We start from the raw sequence: 22,373 nt of genomic DNA on the forward strand, positions 1-22,373 counted from the left end.
CTGAAACTATTATCTTTGACTGCAAAATGAACAAAAATAAAAAAACATAAATTGTTACGTTTTTGTTTTTTCTTTCTAAACTTTGGTCAAAAATCGAATGGGTAAATACTTTCGGGTAAATACTGCCAGTAGATGCCGATGTTTCAAATAGGCCTACGTTGTGCATCACTAACTATCCCTAGCTAACAGGGAATAAATCAGAGGGCGAGTCCAGAGCGTGACTGGGCCAAGCTAGAACAGCTTGAGAAGTTGCTGGAGCCGTTCACAATGCACACCAACCAACTTCAAAATGACAGCAAGTCACTGTCTGATGTGGTGCCATGCCTTCTCAACCTTGACGCACAGATACAGACAACTACTGTTGCAAAACAGATTGCACAGGTCCTCCTGAAGTCACTGCATGAGTGCTTCACATCCATACTGAATCCTCTGGCAGCCAACTTTGATCCAACCCCTGCAGCTGATTGCCTGATGGACCAAAGTGTGTCTCTGGCACTTCTTTCAACAGAGATCGAGCCATTGATGAGGGAAGCAGAGTATTTTGTACTTCAGAAAATCAGAGAGTACAGCATGGAGCAGCAGGACCCCAAGAAGATGCCAGGACGATGAATCCAGCAAGCATCTCGACCACAATGCTTCAGAAATATAGCATCCTCGCATCAAAGTTTATGTCTGAGGTCGCTATCCAGCCGGAAGGTCAACCTTGGCAAGGCAATAAGTGCCCTGTGTGAGCTGCGACAATACCTGGAAGAGGTACAGGGGGGCATGTTTACCGAGTCACCTCTTCACTTCTGGCAGGCAAGGATGGCTTTTTATCCTAAGCTGTGCCATGTGGCACTGGATCTGATTTCTGCCCCTGCATCCCAAGCGTTAGTGGAGAGAATATTATCTGTCTGTGGACAACTGTCATCAGTCTTGAGAAACAGAAACACACACACACACAAGCTGGCTGTGAACTGATAGATTTGTGAAGATGGGTTGTATTGCTCATGTTTTTGCTGGTGTTGCAGCCCTGTTTGTGATACACGTTTAATATTACATTAACATAACATGTCGAATGTGCCATGACTTCATTGTTTTTTCCTTTCTCTTTCTGTCAGATAAAGGTTGATAAAGGTAGTTGATTCTTCTTACATATTTATGTTTTTTATCATTACGTAAATGCTTAAAATTTCCAAAAAAAGTGACATCAGCTGATGAAGATTATCTCATAGAACAAAACGTATAAGAACCTAAGCCTGTATTTACCGCGTTTATCGAAAAACCCTATAAAAACTATTTTTCCCATAGGCTTTGCTCTACGAGCTTAGCGGAGTCTGTGCCTACAAAAACATGTCATTACTAGTCGAGTTAATATGTACCATTTAACAGACACTTTTATCCAAAGCAATGTGTATACATCTTACATATGGGTGGCATTGGCATTGCAAGCACTATGCTCATTCCAACTTAGCCATACAGGACCACATTACAGTTGCACTACAGTGGCCCGGCAGGTCAAACTTTATCAGTGCAAAGCAAATCCATAGAGAAAAAGTCCTGTGGCCTCAGATATTGCATAACCCCATACCAGGCAGATTAACTTCTGCTGATAACCACACAGCTTGATGACGTCAATGCAGCCATGGAAGCACCTCTGTTCTGACCCATTGCCTTGATAGTGATTTGCGCAGCATCTGTGGGACATACAGTATAGACAGGTGTGTGCCTTTCCAAATCATGTCCAATCAATTGAATTGACTACAAGTGAACTCCAATCATGTTATAGAAACATCGCAAGGATGATCAATGGAAACAGGATGCACCTGAGCTCAATTTCCAATCACATAGCATCATTTTTATTTTTTTTATACATTTGCAAAAATGTCTTTAAACCGGTTTCGCTTTGTCATTTTGGGGTATTGTGTGTAGATTGCTGAGGATATATATATATATAAAATCAATTTTAGAATATGGCTGTAACGTAACAACATGTGAAAAAAAAGTCAAGGGGTCTGAATACTTCCCGAAGGCACTGTACATAAATACACAAACGACTACATTTAATCTGCTCAAACCCATCCCTAGTGGCTGCATTATTATTTGACACGTGGCCTTAATTTGCAGCCCACCAATTTGTTTTTCTCGGTCGCCCATGCTATTTCAATGTTTCAATAATAAATCATTAGATTCTCACATTGTGTTAATGATGGCAGATTGCTTGATTTGCAGGTTATTACTATACGTTTTTCAAGGCTACTCTCTCTCCCTCTCTATCTGCAACCTACAATTTGCGTTCATGGGAAGATGACGTGAACGGAGGCAAGGTTATTTAAATAGATTTGCCATTATCCTCCTTTGCGAGACAATAGCGGAGCAAAACATTTCATAATGACGTCCATTAATTGCATTGCTGCTATAAATAACAGGGAGTTCGCGGATGACTATTTTCTAATCAAGACATGTGTAATCATGTAGACCTATTTTAATACGAAAATTGGCAGTAGCCTATGTAGCATACCGAACGTTCATTCAGTTACCCTCTCATGAACTGCACTGATGTGTGATGGAGTTGTGATCTAGAACTGGATTCAACTTGCATTGCCCTCCCTTTTGGTTTTAGAGGCTGTGTACTAAAATGGAATTAAATTATATAGCCTACTAGCAAATGTTTGATAGGCCTACAAGCAGGCTCCTTTCCAGTCTATTCTTCATGGTTGTCTGCGATTCCACCTGTAAGCAATCTAACATGAACCAAGTTGCTATGGACACCGTACTAAAGAATAAGCCATGGGTGCAACTTTCACTGGGGGGGGGGGGGGCATTTTTGTCCCCCCCCATTTTATGATTGCACTGTGATAGAAAATGCTGCTCCGGTGTGCTTTTGGACAATGCGAAAGACCACACAGACACCACAGGACATGCAGACAAGCTGTGTTAAGGCAAAGCTTCTGAAAGGCTGGCGTACAGGACCAGCGCAGTAGAGATGAACAGAGGTAGCTGTGTCTGTGTTGCGCTTTTTCTCTGAGTTGTAAAAGCAAGCAGAGCAGAAACTGGCTACTCTTTAGTTGACTGATCTAGCTGGCAAGGTAACTGCTGTTTTACAGAAGAAGACAATTACTCCCAGCTAGTAGTATAACTAGCTAATGATTCATCCCCTCTCAACTGAAGGATCTACTATCAACTACAGTAGTTAACAAGCTGCCAGCTCAGCTAGCCATTTTCATTTTTCTAGGCAAGTCAGTTAAGAACACATTCTATTTACAATGACAGCCTAGGAATAGTGGTTTGACTGCCTTGTTCATGGGCAGAACAACAGATTTTTACCTTATCAGCTCAGGGATTTGATCCAGCAACCTTTTGGTTACTGTCCCAACGCTCTAACCACTACGCTACCTTTTCAGTGCAATGTGTGCTTTTATTAGTCAGTATAGCAATGTATTGATCTGTCATTTTCCGTGGCTAATGCCCTACTTTTCATACTGACACGGTATAAACAGCTCTACAGGCTTCACTGTCATGGTGCACAGTCAGTACACAACACTATGCTCATCATGTCTTCGCAGGATCAGATGGTGACAGGTGTCCCTGCAGGATCAGACAGTCAGGTAATACCAGTCTATAGAGCTCAGGTGAGATTTCCAGTGTAGTATAACAATCAGTGAATGGATACAAAGTTCCGTATTGAATTGGTGGGTAGGCTACAGTCTGGGATCTGGGAATCATGGTCATTTGATTCATAAGTCAAGGGGTCTGAATACTTTCCGAAGGCACTGTACATACGCACACAAACGACTACATTTAATCTGCCCAGACCCACATGCTCAAACACACCCCTAGTGGCTGCATTATTGTTTGACACATGGCCTTCTTGTAGCCTACCAATTAGTTTTTCTCGGTCGCCCATGCTATTTCAACATTTCAATAATAAATCATTAGATTTTCACATTGTGTTAATGATGGCGGATTGCTTGATTTCCAGGTTTTTACAATACGTTTTTCAAGGCTACACTCTCCCTCTCTCTCTCTCTGCAACCTACAACAGTCTGGGATCTGGGAATAATGGTCATTTCAATTATTGATCCATTGATTGTATTCTTGGATAATATAATGTATAAATGTAGACCAAGGTATTTCTTTGTCATGCCTCATCTGAGCAGGATCAGATGGTGACAGGGGTCTCATCAGGGTCAGGCAGCCAGGGAAGACCAGTCTGTGATGGAGCTGAGGTGAATTTTTGCAGACACAGCACTATATTTTCTCTGTGCTGCAAACACTGGACAAGCAACAAGCAACAAGCTTCAAAGATTCAAACTATTTTAAAGCAGTCTGACAAACCTCTAAAGTTGATTTCTAAACTGTATCAAGGATTGACAGAGACTTTTCCCGATGTCACACACCATGTAAAACAAAAATGTGAGGTAGACCTAGGAAACGCTATTGATGATGGTGAATGGATACAGATATAAATTACTGCAGTTTAATTCCATAGAATGTACTGTACTATATGCCAGTGAAACTGAATTACATGCACTCAGAAATGTAATTCCCCTGCTGGAGGTGTAAAACACAAAAGGGGACATATTTGCATGTGTTATGTTCTTGTGAAGGCTGGCTAAATTCTGTCAAGAGTATGTTCTTCTATCTCAGCATGTCTACAGATTATCTCCTCTCCCTGTTTTTGTTTTCTTGAAAATGTTGATACTGGAGACTGTTATCAGAAGAAACTGTGTAACCTATCATTTATACCCTCGAAGAAATGCATTGCCATACATTGGAAGGTTGGCTATCCTCCCACAATGGATGGAAGAAATGTCAAATTATATATCAATAGATTAAGGGTATAGTGTGCAACTTTCATAAGGTCTGTCTGCCTTATATGGAATACAGTACGACAAACAGAGTCTGTATTGAAAACATGCCCACGTCAGAGGAGATACATATTTAGGTAGTCCCTAGCTGCTGGGCTGCTCAGTCCTGGTCCTGGGGCTCTGTCGTACTGTTGGTTGACACTCTGGGCTTGGCCTAACACACCCAAAACCAATAATGTATGTTTCACTAAGATCCTAAAGCTGAGTGGGGTGTGTTGGGTTGGGGCGCTGCGGGGCCGTGGACCCCTAGGGGCAGGACGCGGTGACCCAGCTAGATTGTGTGCAAGTAAAAAGAGCTCTACAGTAGTATTAGGCCTATGATATGAATTATATGGAGGGTGTACTGTTTCTGTGTGTTAATTTGTCGGTGTATGTGTGTTTTTATAAAACTTTTGTTTTCCAAACCTTTCCTTGACATATAAAAAGATGGAGTTGAGTTATTGACTAGACTGGTGGGGGTTGGGCGTGCAGGTAACACAGGCTGGCTAGGCAGTCTGGCTGAAATATGATATAGAGGATGTCTTAATAAAGACAATGAAAAGTATTTGTACTTTATTTGTAAGAGTTGTTCATTTGTTACGCTATTGATTAAAGGTGCAACACAATATAATATTGATTATTGAATTATCAATGATCTAGTTCAGTCCTATCAATCACTTAAACATATTTAATAATGATCTCTTACCTAGCTTGATGACTGGGCATTTTTGCTGACTTTATGTTGCTCTAAATAGAGAAGGCTAGAAGGGCCATGGATGCCCCCCAAAATGGGAGGAACCCCAGACCCCCCATCAAGTTATGCCCCCCCACTTCTAAAACTAAAGTTGCGCCCCTGGAATAAGCTACACACTTTCCGTCTATGTTTTAGCTGCAGGGACCGCGTGGTACAATGAATATGACTGTGGGCTTTGGAGGCGGGGTGTGCTGCGATAATTTGTCTTTGGAGTTGAACATTGTTCAATAAACGCCCTCCTGAGTGCACGCTGTCCAACAGCGACACGGCGAAGACGTAAAGGGAACGCTCACTTTATTCGACTTTCCCTTCTCATTCGAAGACAGCTTTCTAAGACTGCTATGACGTCTCGCAGGTAAGACGGGCTTTATCGAAAACCATGTAACGAACCGGGAATAGTCCTTTCACCCATTAAAAACAGCGTTTCATGACTTATTACAGGACATGTGTGGGACCTTCCGCTTACGAGCAAAAGTACTATGCATTTTCTCCGACCCTTTAAAACGCTCAAAGCCCACAATGGTTGCTTCAATTAGGGATATTTTTCGCTTTGTCGGCATCTTGTAGCCTGTTTGTGTGACAAAAGTTATTTAATGTGAGTTCAGAGTTGCAATAAAACTGTCATTGGCAATTAGGTGGAATACGCTATTACTTTCGTCTGATCATTTTACGCTTGTAAGCTATGGGACTTCGCAAAACTAATGTGCCGTTGAATAATAGATTGATATAAAAGCGACTATTCATTGGGTGGATGGGTCTTCTTTAAACGAGGGTCTTATTTGCTATATCCCCAGTGCTCGCTCTCTCTCTTCTCTCTCTCTCTCTCTCTCTGCTGTGTAGGAAATGAGTAGAAGTTGGCCTTTGATATCAAGGTGCATGGTTTGGCTTTTGCAGAGTGCTCTGTATTTGTAGTTGGAATGCAACAAAGTTCTTCAATTATTAACTGAAATGTGTCCCCTCATATCTTATTAATGTCAGTAAATAAGACATTTTTAAATGGACCCAGTGGGCACGCACTGGTTGATCAACGTTGGAATAGATGTTGAGTTGATTTCTGTGTCCAGTGGGTAGTGTCAGTCGCCTCATAAGAAAATGCAAAAAATAATCTGAATGTAGCCACCACAGATCTGATTCTCAGACTTGCTTTCAATGAGAATGACAGATCTATAACTCACATTTCTATGTGAATTTGGTCAGGTTGCCAGAGATCTGTATAATGATGAGATGCTCATGTCTCATGCCTTAATAATGGGAGTCGTTATCCCAAAGGCAGGAAGGCAGGCGACAAGCTTAGGTCCAAAATAAACTCATAGAAACGCATTGGGAAACATTTTTGGACAGATTCTGGCAAGAGTGAAAACTCTTCTCTTCCTCTCAGGGGTCGTCCCAAAAAGCTGCCTACTGGGCCTTTAACTGTAGCACAACCACTTAAGTGCCACAACTGCAGGATGTATTTGAGTTTAGCAAAGGCTGTTCGCTGCAATATCAATCAAGACATTGTTGTTACATTTTCTGTACAAGGTCAAACCATCATACCATATGTATATTATGCTTTTTGAGGGAAGTGTGTAACTTTACTCATATATCTACTTCTGTGTGGTTATGCCGAACCGAGAGCCCTATCTCTACCCAACATCTGTCCACCCTAAGCAGATCCTTAATTATTAAGCAGGTGAGGATTTGTTGTATGTGAAGCAATGAGAGTGTCAAATTTAGTCAAGATAAACATGACTTGCTATTTTGATATTTGAGGCTTATTCGAATAGAAGTGAAATTCGAGACTGTATATGCATATTCATGAGGCTGGCATATCATCTCACTCTGCATTGAATACATGCGATTGACGTCAACACCCCTCATCAAATATTCCCAAAATGATTCAATTAACGGGGTGTATGCACCAATCCAAAGAGAGGAATAGGCAGGAGCTTGAAAGCCCACCGTTCTGCTCTGTGGACAGCGAATCCCATTGTTAGGGCGGAGACATTATATGCGTATCTCAGGTAATGCCTTTGTTGACATCTAGTCTAAAGGTGGGCAGTTGCATATACCTGCAAGCCAAATTTTCCCACAGTACACAAAATAACATTCATAAACATCAAATATTTGACAAAATACGAAACAAACCATGAGGTTTGTGTTTGTAACCAGTTGTACCGTAATATAATAACTGTAAAAAAGTAGAGGTATAGGGCTATTTTGGATTGATACAGATGAAGGTGTCCGGAAGTTGGTTTGAGATTTGCCCACAAATGTTGTCTTGGGAAGTATTTTCCAATGTTCTGCAGAGTCTGTGGACGAAGAGATGTTTATTATGAAGAGTATGGACTCAAAATGCACCATGTCAGCAATCCCAAGGGTTGACAGTGTACATAGACACCCCTATAAGAGTACGCTCTGAGTGAGAGAGATGCATCACAGCAAAGTTTCCGAAAGCGGGACTGCCACGGTATGGTAGAAGTAAAGCTGTGCAAACAAATGAATGGATGATAGATAACAACAATGTCATTTAGCAATGCAGTCCGTGTGAGAACATACAAAGACTTATGTTTCTGTCCTTTGAGAACAAAGTGGTGCAATTTATGGCACAGTTAGGCAAAAATAACAGCTTTGCATCATTAATACTGCATGGATGTGGCGTTAGCTTCTGTGCATTTATTCTGGCAGTTGATATAGGCAGAGGGGCTTCCTCATCTAAGTAATGGTAGGGGAAACACTAGTAGTATTGAATTGGAGTTAGTTGGTTATAGGTTGTCACGATACACTATCATATTATTTTGATACTGGTATTTCCCATGTCAAAAAAAAGGAAAACATTAGGCAGACAAACCTTTATAGTCCTTTATAGCTTGGAAAATAAGCAATGGGACTGAGTAACATTAGGACAGTTTTTCTCAAGAAATGAAGTCTGCTTCATGTTTCGTTTTCCTTTCCATTATATTTCTGGAAATCATAATGCTGGTATTGTGATAACGTAGTTGGTTAGTGGGTGTTTTTCCATCCTTTGTCATCAGTTCTGTTTAGTGTGCGGCTCAGTACTTCCTGCTCCTGTGAGCCACAGGATAACAGTTTCTGACACATTCATCTGAACAATAGCCTGGGTGCCATCTTGGAAAGACCGAACTTACCATTTAGCAGTCAAAACTTTTGAGTCTCAGTTTTCACTTCAGATCAACCAATAGTTATCGTGTTCCTCCTCTATTACCTTTGGTTATGAAATGCAAAGTAGTTCATAACCATTAGTGACTTAGAGTTCAATGAACGGTATGATTTTCAGTAAAGCACATCCCAAACGTTCTGAAACTGGTGCTGTATATTTTATTTTATCTTTGTTTTATCAGGGAGTCATACTGAAACCAATGTCTCTTTTTTACAGATGAGCCCTGATCTATAGAAAATACACATATGAAAATATACCATGTACAGAAAAAACAGTGTACAGAACATTAGGAACACCTTCCTAATATTACGTTGCACCCGCTTTTGCCCTAAACAGCCTCAATCCGTCGGGGCATGGACTCTATAAAGGCGTCAAAAGTGTTCCACAGGGATGCTGGCCCATGTTGACTCCAGTGCTTCCCACAGTTGTGTCAAGTTGGCTGGATGTCCTTTGGGTGGTGGACCATTCTTGATACACACAGGAAACTGTTGGGCGTGAAAAACCCAGCAGCGTTGCAGTGCCTGGTACCTACCATATCCTGTTCAAATGCACTTAAGTATTTTGTCTTGCCCATTCACCTTCTGAATGGCACACATGCAAAGTCCTTGTCTTAATTGTCTCAAGGCTTAACAATCCTTCTTTAACCTGTCTCCTCCCCTTCATCTACACTGATTGAAGTGGATTTAACAGGTGACATCAATAAGGGATCATAGCGTTCACCTGTATTCACCTGGTCAGTATATGAGCAGGTATTCATAACGTTTTGCACACAGTATAAATACAAAATGCAAGCGGAAAGAAAAACAAACACATTCTTCAGTAATGAGGTGCTCAATCAGCTTTCTGAATTGGATGGTGTTTTATTGCAGTTTTAGTTTTTGGTTTTTCATTGTCAATCTTTAAAAACTGAAGCCAGACTGCAACATTTTAGTAGTCTAGCTTGGAACTGTGGCATGTGTATACACTTTCCCTCTGCTGCGTGCTGTAAACGGGAGACACGAAAGCAGCGCAATTGAAGTTGAATTCACCGATACGAGCGCATCAGGCTGTAATTTCAGAAAGTAGATGACTCAACTATTGACTCATTTATACTTGCTTGTGTGTCCTATTAAGCCCGCGGGCCTTGTGTTTGATATGTGTGCTAGCCTATTAGCCACGTTATGACTGGCTTTTGATTTGGTTTATTGGGATCCCCATTAGCTGATGCCAGTGGCGACAGCTAGTATTACTGGGGTCTGACATATAACGATAAATTAATTACAGACAAATGATTTTACCATTTACATACATTTAAAAACATTAACATGTAGCGTGTGTGTGTAACAGTATAACTTTAATCCGTCCCCTCGCCCCGAACCAGGCGCGAACCAGGGACCTTCTGCACACATCAACAACTGTCACCCACGAAGCATCGTTACCCATCGCTCCACAAAAGCCACGGCCCTTGCAGAGCAAGGGGAACCACTACTTCAAGGTCTCAGAGCAAGTGACGTCACCGATTGAAAGGGTATTAGCGCGTACCACCGCTAACTAGCTAGCCATTTCACATCCGTTACATGTGCATCTATCAGTTATACATACATGTCAGTACACACAGATGTACATGTACTAATAGTTGATTGTATTGACATTTCCAGCCTTAGTTAAAATTGTCCGTTTTTTTTTTTGTTCAATATGATTGAAACTCAAACAGTATATCCTGAATGGGTGGAGGCAGCAAACAATGTACCAGGCCAGCTGTGATTTACAACCTGATAGCAATACTGTTTTAACTACCAAGAACTGTATTGGGGAATTATATGAATCATGCATTGAACTGCATCCATCTATTATACCAACAGTGCCTTACTGTACGTCATGGAACTTTGAGTCAAATAGAACCTATTTTTAAAACCTATAAAGTTGGTTTTGAAGCATTAACTGGGAATTAGATTTTTTTTCACTGATATTACGATTGGCTGTTTCATATCTGCAAAGTAGTTAAAAAGCTGTCAATTCCACTTTCAAGGAAGGCATCTAGCACATCACAGGAAGTAAATTGTTGAAATAAAAACAAAGATTCACTAGAAGGTGACGGGATAACCGTCGAGTCAGCTAGAGGCTGGCAGAGGGAAGAGCAGCCGTTTGACTGACCAGGGTCAATTAAACCACATTTTTTTCTCAAATAAAAAGCCTGCCGAGATAAAATGCAGATTGGCATAAGTGATGCGTTTATTCTTCTCAGTTATTATGCCAGAGTCAGTCAGAACTTTCTTAGCCAGGGTAGAAGAGGAGTTTGTACGCTTCGGTGCGTTTACTGTTTTTTAAGGATCACCAGCAGAGTCAGAGATGGAGCTTAAAAAGAGCTTGGTTTTGCTTTCTTAATCGAGATCGTATGGCTGCACGATTTGGACAAAATATCTAATTGCGAATAATATGGCCAGATATTGCAATTGCGATTATGAATTGAGATTTTCAAGCACTTGGGGAAAACCTGGTAATTCCATCAGACAAGTGACAGGTTAGATAACGTCGCTGCTAAAATGAGATCATATGAATGAATAGATACTGTGCTAACTGAATACAAAACCAATTGAAACAACATATGCTAATAGATAGGATTATTACACCTGCATATTAACGAAACAAACATACATTTTTAACTCGATCATCAAAATATCGTGTGCTATAAGAGCAGCACTTAGGTTATTAATGTTAGTAATTAATTAAGTTAATTATTTAGTCCGGCACCATAGGCTGCAGATGGAATTCTTATAATAAAAATGTAAGTCAAAGTGCCTTAACATGTAATACGTAGCCTACCAATTGCAAAGGTGCAGCCTGTGTCCAAAACATTGGAGTCTGGTCCACATTTGTGGCGTTATCGTTATTCACACTTGCTGCTCCGCATTCAGGCCCCAGGCTGCTAAAGCGTCTCTCAACCCCAGACTGTTGTTTTCTCTCATGTGATCTCCAGTGAAGTAGACTATGGGGTTTGCAAGCACCAACAATTCAGTTGAAACTTCTCATCCATAAAGTGTACTTTCAAACTAATGTAGGCCTTGGTTGTTCTACTAGACCAAAGGTAATAATCAACGTGTGAGTTTCAACTTCTCGCTTAATTTAGTTATACAGTGTTGGGATGACATTCTGGGAGAAATGTCTTCAGAAAGTATTCTCACCGCTGGACTTTTTCCACATTTTGTTGTGTTACAGCCTGAATTTTAGATTGATTAAAATTGAGGTTCTGTGTCACTGACCTACACACAATACTCAATGTCAAAGTGGAATTATGCTTTATGTTTTTTGTGTTTGTTTTTTTACTAATTAATAAAAAATGAAAAGCTGAAATGTCAATAAGTATTCAACTCCTTTGTTATGGCAAGCCTAAATAAGTTCAGGAGTAGAAATGTGCTTAACAAGTCACATAATACATTGCATGGACTCACTCTGTGTGCAATAATAGTGTTTAACATGATTTTGTAACCCACAAATAAAATGATCTGTAAGCCCCTCAGTTGAGCAGTGAATTTCAAACACAGAGTTAACCTCAAAGACCAGGGAGGTTTTCCAATGCCTCGCAAAGAAGGGCACTTACTGGTAGATGGGTTAAAAAAATCAGACATTGAATATCCATTTGAGCATGGTGAAGTTATTAATTACACTTTGGATGTTACACCGAGTCACAACAAAGATACAGGCGTCCTTCCTAACTCAGTTGCCGGAGAGGAAGGAAACCGCTCAGGGATTTCAACATGAGGCCAATGGTGACTTTAAAACAGTTACATAGTTTAATGGCTGTGATAGGAGAAAACTGAGGATGGATCAACAACATTGTAGTTACTCCACAATACTAACCTAATTGACGGAGTGAAAGAAGGAAGCCTGTACAGAATATAAATATTCCAAAACATGCACCCTGCAGTAAAACTGCAAAAAATATGGCAAAGAAATTAACTTTATGTCCTGAATACAAAGCGTTATGTTTTGGTCAAATCCAACACAACACATCACTGAGTACCACTCTTCATATTTTTAAGCATCGTGTATGCTTGTCATCGGCAAGGACTATGGAGTTTTGGGGATAAAAGGAAACAGAATAGAGCTAAGCACAGGTAAAATCCTAGCGGAAAACCTGGTTCAGTCTGCTTTCCAACAGATACTGGGAGACAAATTCACAAATCCTTTCAGCAGGACAATAACCTAAATCTCAAGGCCAAATATACACTGGAGTTGCTTACCAAGACGACATTGTATGTTCCTGAGTGGCCGAGTTACAGGTTTGACTTAAATCGGCTCGAAAATCAATGGTAAGATTTGAAAATGGCTGCATAGCAATGATCTATAACCAACTTGACAGAGCTTGAAGAATTTAAAGAATAATGTGCAAATATTGTACAATACAGGTGCAAAGCTCTTAGAGACTTACCCAGAAAGACTTAAAGCTGTAATCGCTGCCAAATGTGCTTCTAACTTTGACTCAGGAGGTTGAATGCTCTTTCCATGACATAGCAGTGTTTCCCAAACTCGGTCCTGGAGACCCACAGCTGTGTAGTGCTAGGCCAAAAAACTAAACGTGCACCCATCGGGGTCCCCAGGACCGAGTTTGGGAAACACTGAATAGACTGTCCAGGTGAATCCAGTTGAAAGCTATGATCCCTTATTGATGTCACCTGTTAAATCCTCTTCAATCAGTGTAGATGAAGGGGGGAGACAGGTTAAAGAAGGATTTTTAAGCCTTGAGACAATTGAGACATGGATTTTGTGTGTGCGCCATTCAGAGTGTGAATGGGCAAGACAGGGTATGGTAGTAGGTGCCAGGCGCACCAGTTTGTGTCAAGAATCAAATCAAATCAAGTTTTATTAGTTAGATGCGCCGAATACAACAGGTGTAGACCTTACAGTGAAATGCTTACTTACGAGCTCCTAACCGACAGTGCAGTTTTAAAAAATACTGTAAAGTCAAGGGGTGCAAATACTTTCTGAAAGCACTGTATGTGTGAGATGGAATCTTTAATCTCCTGTCCAGCTTGTTTGTGATCTTCTTGAAGCCATCTTTGCTGACAGCCAAGGACATGATTCTTATTGACACTATGTGATAGATCGGTGATAGCCTCTGGGATTTCAATGTTTTTTCGTAAAGTGTTACACTTGAAAACACATTGGCAATCAATGTCTGTTTAACGCAGGTGGCTGGCTATGGCTGAGGGTGTCTTTTTTCACCATGCAATTGTCATAAAGTAAGGGCTGGTTCTTCTTCCAGTGGTTCAATATATGTGTCAGGTTGCCTCTTGTTGTTGCCACAACCCTGAGGCACTTTTTGCATAACACTTGCATTTGGTTGACATCAGTTTGCCTGTAGCCGAAATACTGCCATACCGCCGAATATGCGCCCTTCTTTTGCACCAAATTGACGTTCTCGTTAGCACTAGCAGTACTCATGTTTCCGACACTCTGTGAAGCCCTTTCTCTTGTCGCCAGGAATTCACGATAAGAGCTGCTATAATTACCAATGCAATCAAATCCTTTAATCTTCCCTCCTGCTGTGTTTGATTTAGGTTATCACATTTTGATATCATTTCCAGCACCTGTTTGATGCATGAACACAGCACTCTCAAATGTATGTGCCAGTTTGTCATTTCGTTGGTTGGTTTGGTTGTAAATGTGTTTCTTCTGTTATTTGTAGCTGTATGATTCAAAATCAATGCAGTTTTTCTATGCAGTTTTAGACTTTCTAGATGAGTGGGTGTGGTAAAAAAAGGCAACAGGTTTAGGTCAGAGAAAAAAGGAAGTCACTGTTACTGGCTAATGACTACCTAATACCATTTAAAGGGGCAGCTCACAACTGCCCGAAACAAAGTTTGAAATATGAAAAACTATCCCTTTAAATGTGTACATTTCTAACTTCATAATATTGCTCCAATTGGAACTACAATAACATACATTTTAACAACCAGGGGCTAAAGTTGCATTTTTAAGAAGGAGCAGTCTAGGCGTTCTATGGTTATTTTTAACTGTCAGTTTTTCATATCTGCTTTCTTCTAAATTATGACTGATCAACCTGTTTGCTTCAAGAAATGTGCAATGCTGGTTATCAAGGCATGGGCCGTGACAATGTACACTCTCAGACAATGTATAACGGTCAGGTTATATTAAAACACCAATGCTACACTCCTTGTCTGGCCATAGTTGAACCTGTAACTCCATGTCACCAGAGTAGCATGATTTGCGCTCTCTTAAAACTGTGTGCATAGCCTGTGCTAGCTTGCTCATGCAAGTTAAATAGATTGTCCTTTAATTTAGTGTAAAAGCCCTCTTTTCCCCTGATTTTCAATATCAGTGCACGCAATCAGGCAGATTAATTAGCCATCCCCTGAAAACAGATGGGGGTTAGTCCATAATATCCCTCAAATACTTATATGGCTATCATGCGCAACATGAAAGCGCTACGTTAACTGCTAGCTTCTAGACGCTAGCTGTCTACATAGTGATGTGAGGCATCTATCCGCTGAGGGTGGGTTTGCACTGCATGTACTGTAAATACCCCAAGATCATCAGCTGTTCTAAAAATACCAGCAGCATGACCAAAATCCACACCCCAGGGCTTGTCTGTGACCGATATAGCCCTAACGGGGCTTTCATGCAGCATTCGGGGCACTAAGTATATCACCTTTTTGTCACCAGGCCTAGCCAGGACTTTAAATAGCCACGGCTGTATTGAACTTGAGACATTATGTAAGAGGATAGAGAGCCTGGCGTGCTGGATGCACGTGGGGCCTCTGTTTTCCCTGTCTGTCTGAGCATGCTAGCGCTCTGCTCTGTGCTATGTTTGCCCGCTGAGCCATGGCTCTGACTGTGTTGCTCTCCCGTCCTCTCTTTCCCTTCTTCTACCCTTCTCTCTCGCTCTACCTCATGCTCTCTCGCTCTGTATGTCGTATTTTATGCAAGTCTCTCAATGACAGTTGTATTTCTCTCTCCTCTCTCTCTCTCTTTCTCTTTCTCTCTCTTTCTCTTTCTCTCTCTCGCTCTCTTTCTCTCTCCCTCCCAGTGCTCAATGCATAATACAAGGCAGTGAAGCGCCTGGTAGTTGTCAAGGAAAACCTATTCTTGGAAAGCCCTGAGTCACTCCTGCAGTCATGTTCTGTGGAGATAACTATGATACTTGTAGCATGAGGACACCACAGAAAGGGCATACTTCATGTCTTTTTATATTTCTAATTGTATTTTTAACTTGTGTAATTTATAGTACAGTAAGTCAAGTTGTCTAAATGGGTAAACAGAACGAGAAACAAGATTTTCCACTTTGGTGGCGCACATCTGTACAATTTGATCTATTTCCCGAAAGCGATTTCTCAGTGAGAGATGGGGCAAGCATGGATACTACCAGTTAATCATTCAACTCTGCATACAGAAAAAGTGAAAGGACAAACACATTTGCCCCAGACTTACACAACAACCAACCAAATCATAGTTTGACAAAAAAATCCCATTCTGGTTTTCAGCGAAAAGGTACTCCGAAGGGCTGTCCACTCATACCACATCACATTGGTTTATTGTATGAATACCATTGTAACATTTTAGCTAAAACATTCAGGTATAATGCTTTATAACTTGTTATAAACATGTATTAGCCTTTATAATTTCGTAGAACAATGCTTATAATGTCTCTTTATGCACCAATGCCAATGAAAGGCAATAGAGGAGCCTGCAGGCTCTTGAGGGTGAACTTGTTAACCATTAGCGTCTTCATGGCAGACTGAATAGGACCCCTGGGACTGGATCAAGCTTAAGCACGGGGTTTAAAATGGGAAACTCTTAATAAACTGGCCTGGCCTCAAGGTGTCATGTCTGGGCACAGGCTGCTAGTGATGTGAGCTTTCTGGGGAAAGTCTACTGGTTTCTTGACTTCAGTGTGACCTATAATTATAATGTATATTCTTTATTTATTGGTTGAAGTAGATGGCATGGCTGAGCATTGAATGCTGCTCAAATGTAAAATGTTTGGTTTTGTCCTTGGCCTTGTCAGCGTCATGTCTATCTCTATTCATCCACTATGTCATGCAGTAGTAATTCTCCATAGTGATTATTCCTCTCAAGTGGAAGTATTCATATACAGTGACTTCGGAAAGTATTCAGACCCCTAGACTTTTCCCACATTTTGTTACGTTACAGCCTTAACCTAAAATGGATTAAAAAAATTATAATCAGCAGTCTACGCACAATGCCCCATAATGACATAGCAAAAGCAGGTTTTTAGAATTTTTGCAAATGTATTAAAATAAAAAACAGAAATACCTTATTTACATAAGTATTCAGGCCCTTTGCTATGAGACTCGAAATTGAGCTCAGGTGCATCCTGTTTCCGTTGATCCTCCTTGAGACTTTTCTATAACATGATTGGAGTCCACCTGTGGTAAATCCAATTGATTGGACATGATTTGGAAAGGCACACACCTGTCTATATAAGATCCCACAGTTGACAGTGCATGTCAGAGAAAAACCAAGCCATGAGGTCGAAGGAATTGTCCGTAGAGCTCCGAGACAGGATTGTGTCGAGGCACAGATCTGGGGAAGGGTACCAACACATTTCTGTAGCATTGAAGGTCCCCAAGAACACAGTGGCCTCCATCATTCTTAAATGGAAGAAGTTTGGAACCACCAAGACTCTTCCTAGAGCTGGCCGCCCGGGCCAAATTGAGCAATAGGGAGAGGGCCTTCGTCAGGGAGGTGACCAAGAACCGATGGTCACTCTGACAGAGCTCTGGAGTTCCTCTGTGGAGATGGGAGAACCTTCCAGAAGGACAACCATCTCTGCAGCACTCCGCCAATCAGGCCCTTGTGGTAGAGTGGCCAGAAGGAAGCCACTCCTCAGTAAAAGGCACATGACAGCCTGCTTGGAGTTTGCCAGAAGGCACCTAAAGACTCCCAGACCATGAGAAACAAGATTCTCTGGTCTGATGAAACCAAGATTGAACTCCTTAGGCTGAATGCCTATGTCACGTCTGGAGGAAACCTGGCACCATCCATACCGTAAAGCATGGTGGTGGCAGCATCATGCCTTGGGGATGTTTTTCAGCGGCAGGGACTGGGAGACTAGTCAGGATTGAGGCAAAGATGAACTGAACATAGTACAGAGAGGTCCTTGATGAAAACCTACTCCAGGGTGCTCAGGACCTTTAGAATGGGGCAAAGGTTCACCTTCCAACAGGACAACGACCCTAAGCACACAGCCAAGACAACACAGGAGTGGCTTTGGGACAAGTCTCAATGTCCTTGGGTAGCCCAGCCAGAGCCCGGACTTGAAGCCGATCGAATATCTCTGAAGAGACCTGAAAACAGCTGTGCAGCAACGCTCCGCATCCAACCTGACAGAGCTCGAGAGGATCTGCAGAGAAGAATGAGATAAACTCCCCAAATACAGGTGTGCCAAGCTTGTAGCGCCATACCCAAGAAGACTCGAGACTGTAATCCCTAGTACTGAGTAAAGGGTCTGAATACTGAACATGTTTATAAATTAGCCAACATTTCTTAACCTGTTTTTGCTTTGACATTATGGGGTATTGTGTGTAGATTTATGAGGACATTTAAAAAATAAAAAATTTTTTTTTTAGAATAAGGCTGTAAACCTAACAAAATGTGGAAAAAGTCAAGGGGTCTGAATACTTTCCGAAAGCACTGTATCTTGCCATTCTCAAAAGAATGCAATCACTGGCATGACTAATTTTAGTGCTTTCATCTTCTATCCGATTTGATACATTTCTAGATCATTTCAAGATATTCTCCATTTGTTTCACTGTTCCATTTTTTCCTGAATGTTTAATTTGTGGTGAAAATGCATTTCATATTGTGTTGCAATGTAATTTAAGCATTTCATCAGGCATCAGCATCATTTGGAAATGCCCTAACTAACTCATGTAGGCCAGCTACTGTATCCACCAGTACTACTGTATCCACCAGTACTGTATGTCCACCATTATCTCCCACATAACAGCAACATAGACTCCAATATACCAGTAGAGAGCATAGAGACTTTACATAGTTTTCTATGTTATACATCCTTACTAGGCAAGGAGGTCAGTAATGTTCTACTGCGCATGTAGACGAGACCTTTCAATATGCCTTGCTTTGGGAACTGGCAACCACAAGGAAGGAAGGCTGAATTAGGAGTCGAGGTCTTCAGTTGGAGTGGAGAAGGTGCCGTGTCATGTAGGTCCCCAGAGGGACGGCCTGATAGCCGCTCAGATGGTCCTATCAGGGCCCTTTGCACTCATCCAAATCCCAGATTAAACGCCCCCGCCTCTCTTGCTTCAACCCGCAGAGGCAGCACTCCTACAAGTCCCTGCCCTCCCCCCTCGTTCCTCCCTCCCTTCCCCTCCTTGTGTAACCGTGCCGGGCTGGATTACTAAGATCTGAGGCAACTGAACCGGGGGGCTCTGACAAGCTCCGACCAGAATGGTTAGGTAGGGGGAGAAAACTCTCATTCACTTCCTGACATTCATTAACAGCCTCTTTTTTTCCCCAACCACATGCATTGGGTCTTACCAGTAGATTGCTGCTGTTATGTTGCTAGTGCAACGCACTTGCTCAAGTTGGTCTCATGCTTCAATGGTTGACAGTCCATAACCTTGTGTGCATTTTGGAGGGTCTGGTTGGAGTGGACTGAGTGGGTGTGCTTATTTGTGGACGTGTGGTCCGTGTTAGAGCTTTCTGAGGGAAGTGAGCCTGCTAACTGTTAAGTGTTTGGGGATAGACCTGGGCAGTGTGGTCCCTCTCAGAGTAGGTCAGGCCAGGGAGAGAGAGAGAGAGAGAGAGAGAGGGGAGGATTAGTGCAGTAATTGGTGAGAAGTGCTCTTTGTTCTATTGAGGGGTCAGGGGTCAAACAAGGGGTGACCTCCTGCCTGATCCTCATTAGCAGGCAGGCGAGTGTATGTGTGCGTGTGTGTTTAAGTGCATTGGGGTGGGGGTTGCAGACTAGATGGACTAAAGCCCAAAACAGAAAAGGATACTGACCGCTCTCTCTTGCCCGTTGACCTGCAATGGACACAAAGCGTCGGCCACTTTGTCGGGCATTTGTTTCAATATCAAAACAAACAAAATAAAGCTCTCTGAACATTGTTGCATGTGTTTTGGAATGGGTGGCCAGTGATAAACTGGTCCTGAATAACTCTAAAACTAAAAGCATTGTATTTGGTACAAATCATTCCCTATGTTCTAGGGAAATTAATGGTGTGGCTGTTGAACTAGTTGAGGAGACTAAATTACTTGACGTTACCTTAGATTGCAAACTGTCATGGTCAAAACATATAGATTCAATGGTTGTAAATATGGGGAGAGGTCTGTCTGTAATAAAGAGATGCTCGGCTTTTTTGACAGCACACTCCAAAAAGCATGTTCTGTAGGCTCTAGTTTTGTCTAATCTTGATTATTGTCCAGTCGTGTGGTCCAGTGCTGCAAGGAAAGACCTAGTTAAGCTGCAGCTGGCCCAGAACAGAGCGGCACGTCTTGCTCTTCATTGTAATCAGAGGGCTGATATAAATACTATTCATGGCAGTCTCTCTTGGCTCAGAGTTGAGGAGAGACAGACTGCATCACTTCTTTTTATAAGAATCATTAATGTGTTGAAAATCCCAAATTGTTTGCATAGTCAACTTACAAACAACTCTGACACACACACTTATCCCACCTGACATGCCACCAGGGGTCTTTTCACAGTCTCCAAATCCAGAACAAATTCAAGAAAGCTTACAGTATTATATAGAGCTATTTTTGCATGGAATTCCGTTCCATCTCAAATTGCTCAAATAAACAAACCTGGTTTAAAAAAAAAACAGCAACACTTCACGGCACAATGCCTCTCCCCTATTTGACCTAGATAGTTTGTGTGTATGTATTTATATGTAGGCTACGTGTGTCTTTAAAACATTTTTTTATGTAGTTCTGTACTTCAGCTGTTCTTGTCTATTAATGTTCTGTATTATGTCATGTTTCATGTTTTGTGTGGACCCCAGGAAGAGTAGCTGCTGCTTTTGCAACAGCTAATGGGGGATCCTAATAAAATACAAAAAAATACAAAAAATGTGATTCACTCCAAAAAACTGTTGTATAAATTGTGCAGAAAAGATACCAGTAATGTTGCAATGTTGGTTGTTAGTTGTTATTACAGAGCAATGGTGATTTTCGCAGGGTCAACAAGTGTGTATCTTTTCTGCTTGAACGGGTTCAGAGACTACATGGTCTGAGTGGGCTGCCATTGTTTCATCAGTTGAAATGAGTGACAGCAATGCTGGGCTGACTTAGAAAGCTGCTTGTCTGGGATTACTATAGTAACACATGGCATTTTTTTCTGATTGGTAGACATTTTTTCCTCATGACCCAGTAAAAAATGTCAGATTAATAACAGAATGAAGTCTAGTCTGGACCCCAGTCAACACCATACAACCCAAGTGGTCTACTCTACTCTACGGGTGTATTCAAGATGGCAGCACCCCAGAATACCATATACTGTATGTCCCAGTGGTGGTCGTGCCGTTTTAAGATGAGGGATGACACATTTATTCATGAGCATGGCCTTATTTCTATTACAGCATATTGGGTGACTGTCATTCATATTCCATTCACGCAGTTCAATGTAACATTGATAGGTTTAGGCTACTACATGATTCTCACATTTTCCCTATACCCATCGTGAGGTTGCTACAACCCAGCCTATGAATGAAAGTTTACAACGTAGGTGCACACAGGTCGAGAGAGAAATTTGAGGTGACGGCCTTGCACACTCTTGCATGCATCTAGCAGATCTAGGGTGAAATCATTAGGCCAACAGTTGCAAACGAGAGTTTCCATTGGACAAATTCAGGTATGTTTATCCCCGTTCCGTTTGCTTCCGTTTAAGAAGTGTTTTTCAACGGAATCGGCTGAATGAATACACCCCTGATCACGAGTAAACACAGTTCACTTTCACAGCAGCCACATTGCATTCCTTCTCGCATCAACTTATTTATATAACCCTTTTAGGCCTCACTCCTCCCTATCTGAGATATCTACTGCAGCCCTCATCCTCCACATACAACACCCATTCTGCCAGTCACATTCTGTTAAAGGTCCAGAAAGCACACACATCCCTGGGTCGCTCGTCTTTTCAGTTCGCTGCAGCTAACGACTGGAACGAGCTGCAACAAACACTCAAACTCTCATCATTCAAAGACTCAATCATGCACACTCTTACTGACAGTTGTGGCTGCTTTGCGTGATGTATTGTTGTCTCTACCTTCTTGCCCTTTGTGCTGTTATCTGTGCCCAATAGTGTTTGTTTCATGTTTTGTGCTGCTACCATGTTGTTACTACCATATTGTTGTCATGTTGTGTTGCTACCATGCTGTGTTGTCATGTTGCTGCCTTACTATGTTGTTGTCTTAGGTCTCTCTTTTATGTAGTGTTGTGTTGTCTCTCTTTTCGTGATGTGTGTTTTTGTCCTATATTTATTTTTATTTTCTTATTTTTAATCTCAGGCCCCATCCCCGCAGGAGGCCTTTTGCCTTTTGGTAGGCCGTCATTGTAAATAAGAATTTGTTCTTAACTGACTTGCCTAGTTAAATAAATAAAATGTATGCACTCTCCTCCTCTCGCCTTTTCCCTTCGCTTGTGGACTTCA

The 22,373-nt window shown here is 41.6% G+C and overlaps 1 protein-coding gene across 4 annotated transcripts in view; it reads left to right on the forward strand.

The window, feature by feature from the left end:
• The first annotated feature begins 5,783 nt into the window (after positions 1-5,783).
• Positions 5,784-22,373, forward strand: part of LOC129830189 (tyrosine-protein phosphatase non-receptor type 11-like) — a 60,464-nt gene continuing 43,874 nt past the window's right edge. For 3 of the 4 annotated variants that reach the window (XM_055892539.1, XM_055892540.1, XM_055892542.1), the window contains exon 1: positions 5,784-5,938. In XM_055892539.1, the coding sequence (XP_055748514.1) occupies positions 5,925-5,938 (14 nt within the window). In that variant the 5' untranslated portion in view covers positions 5,784-5,924. Of the gene's footprint in view, positions 5,939-19,090; positions 19,183-22,373 lie in introns of those variants that run through there. The other variant, XM_055892541.1, reaches the window with a different exon arrangement.

Source organism: Salvelinus fontinalis, chromosome 31, assembly GCF_029448725.1.
Source record: "Salvelinus fontinalis isolate EN_2023a chromosome 31, ASM2944872v1, whole genome shotgun sequence".
Taxonomy (NCBI): Eukaryota; Metazoa; Chordata; class Actinopteri; order Salmoniformes; family Salmonidae; genus Salvelinus; species Salvelinus fontinalis.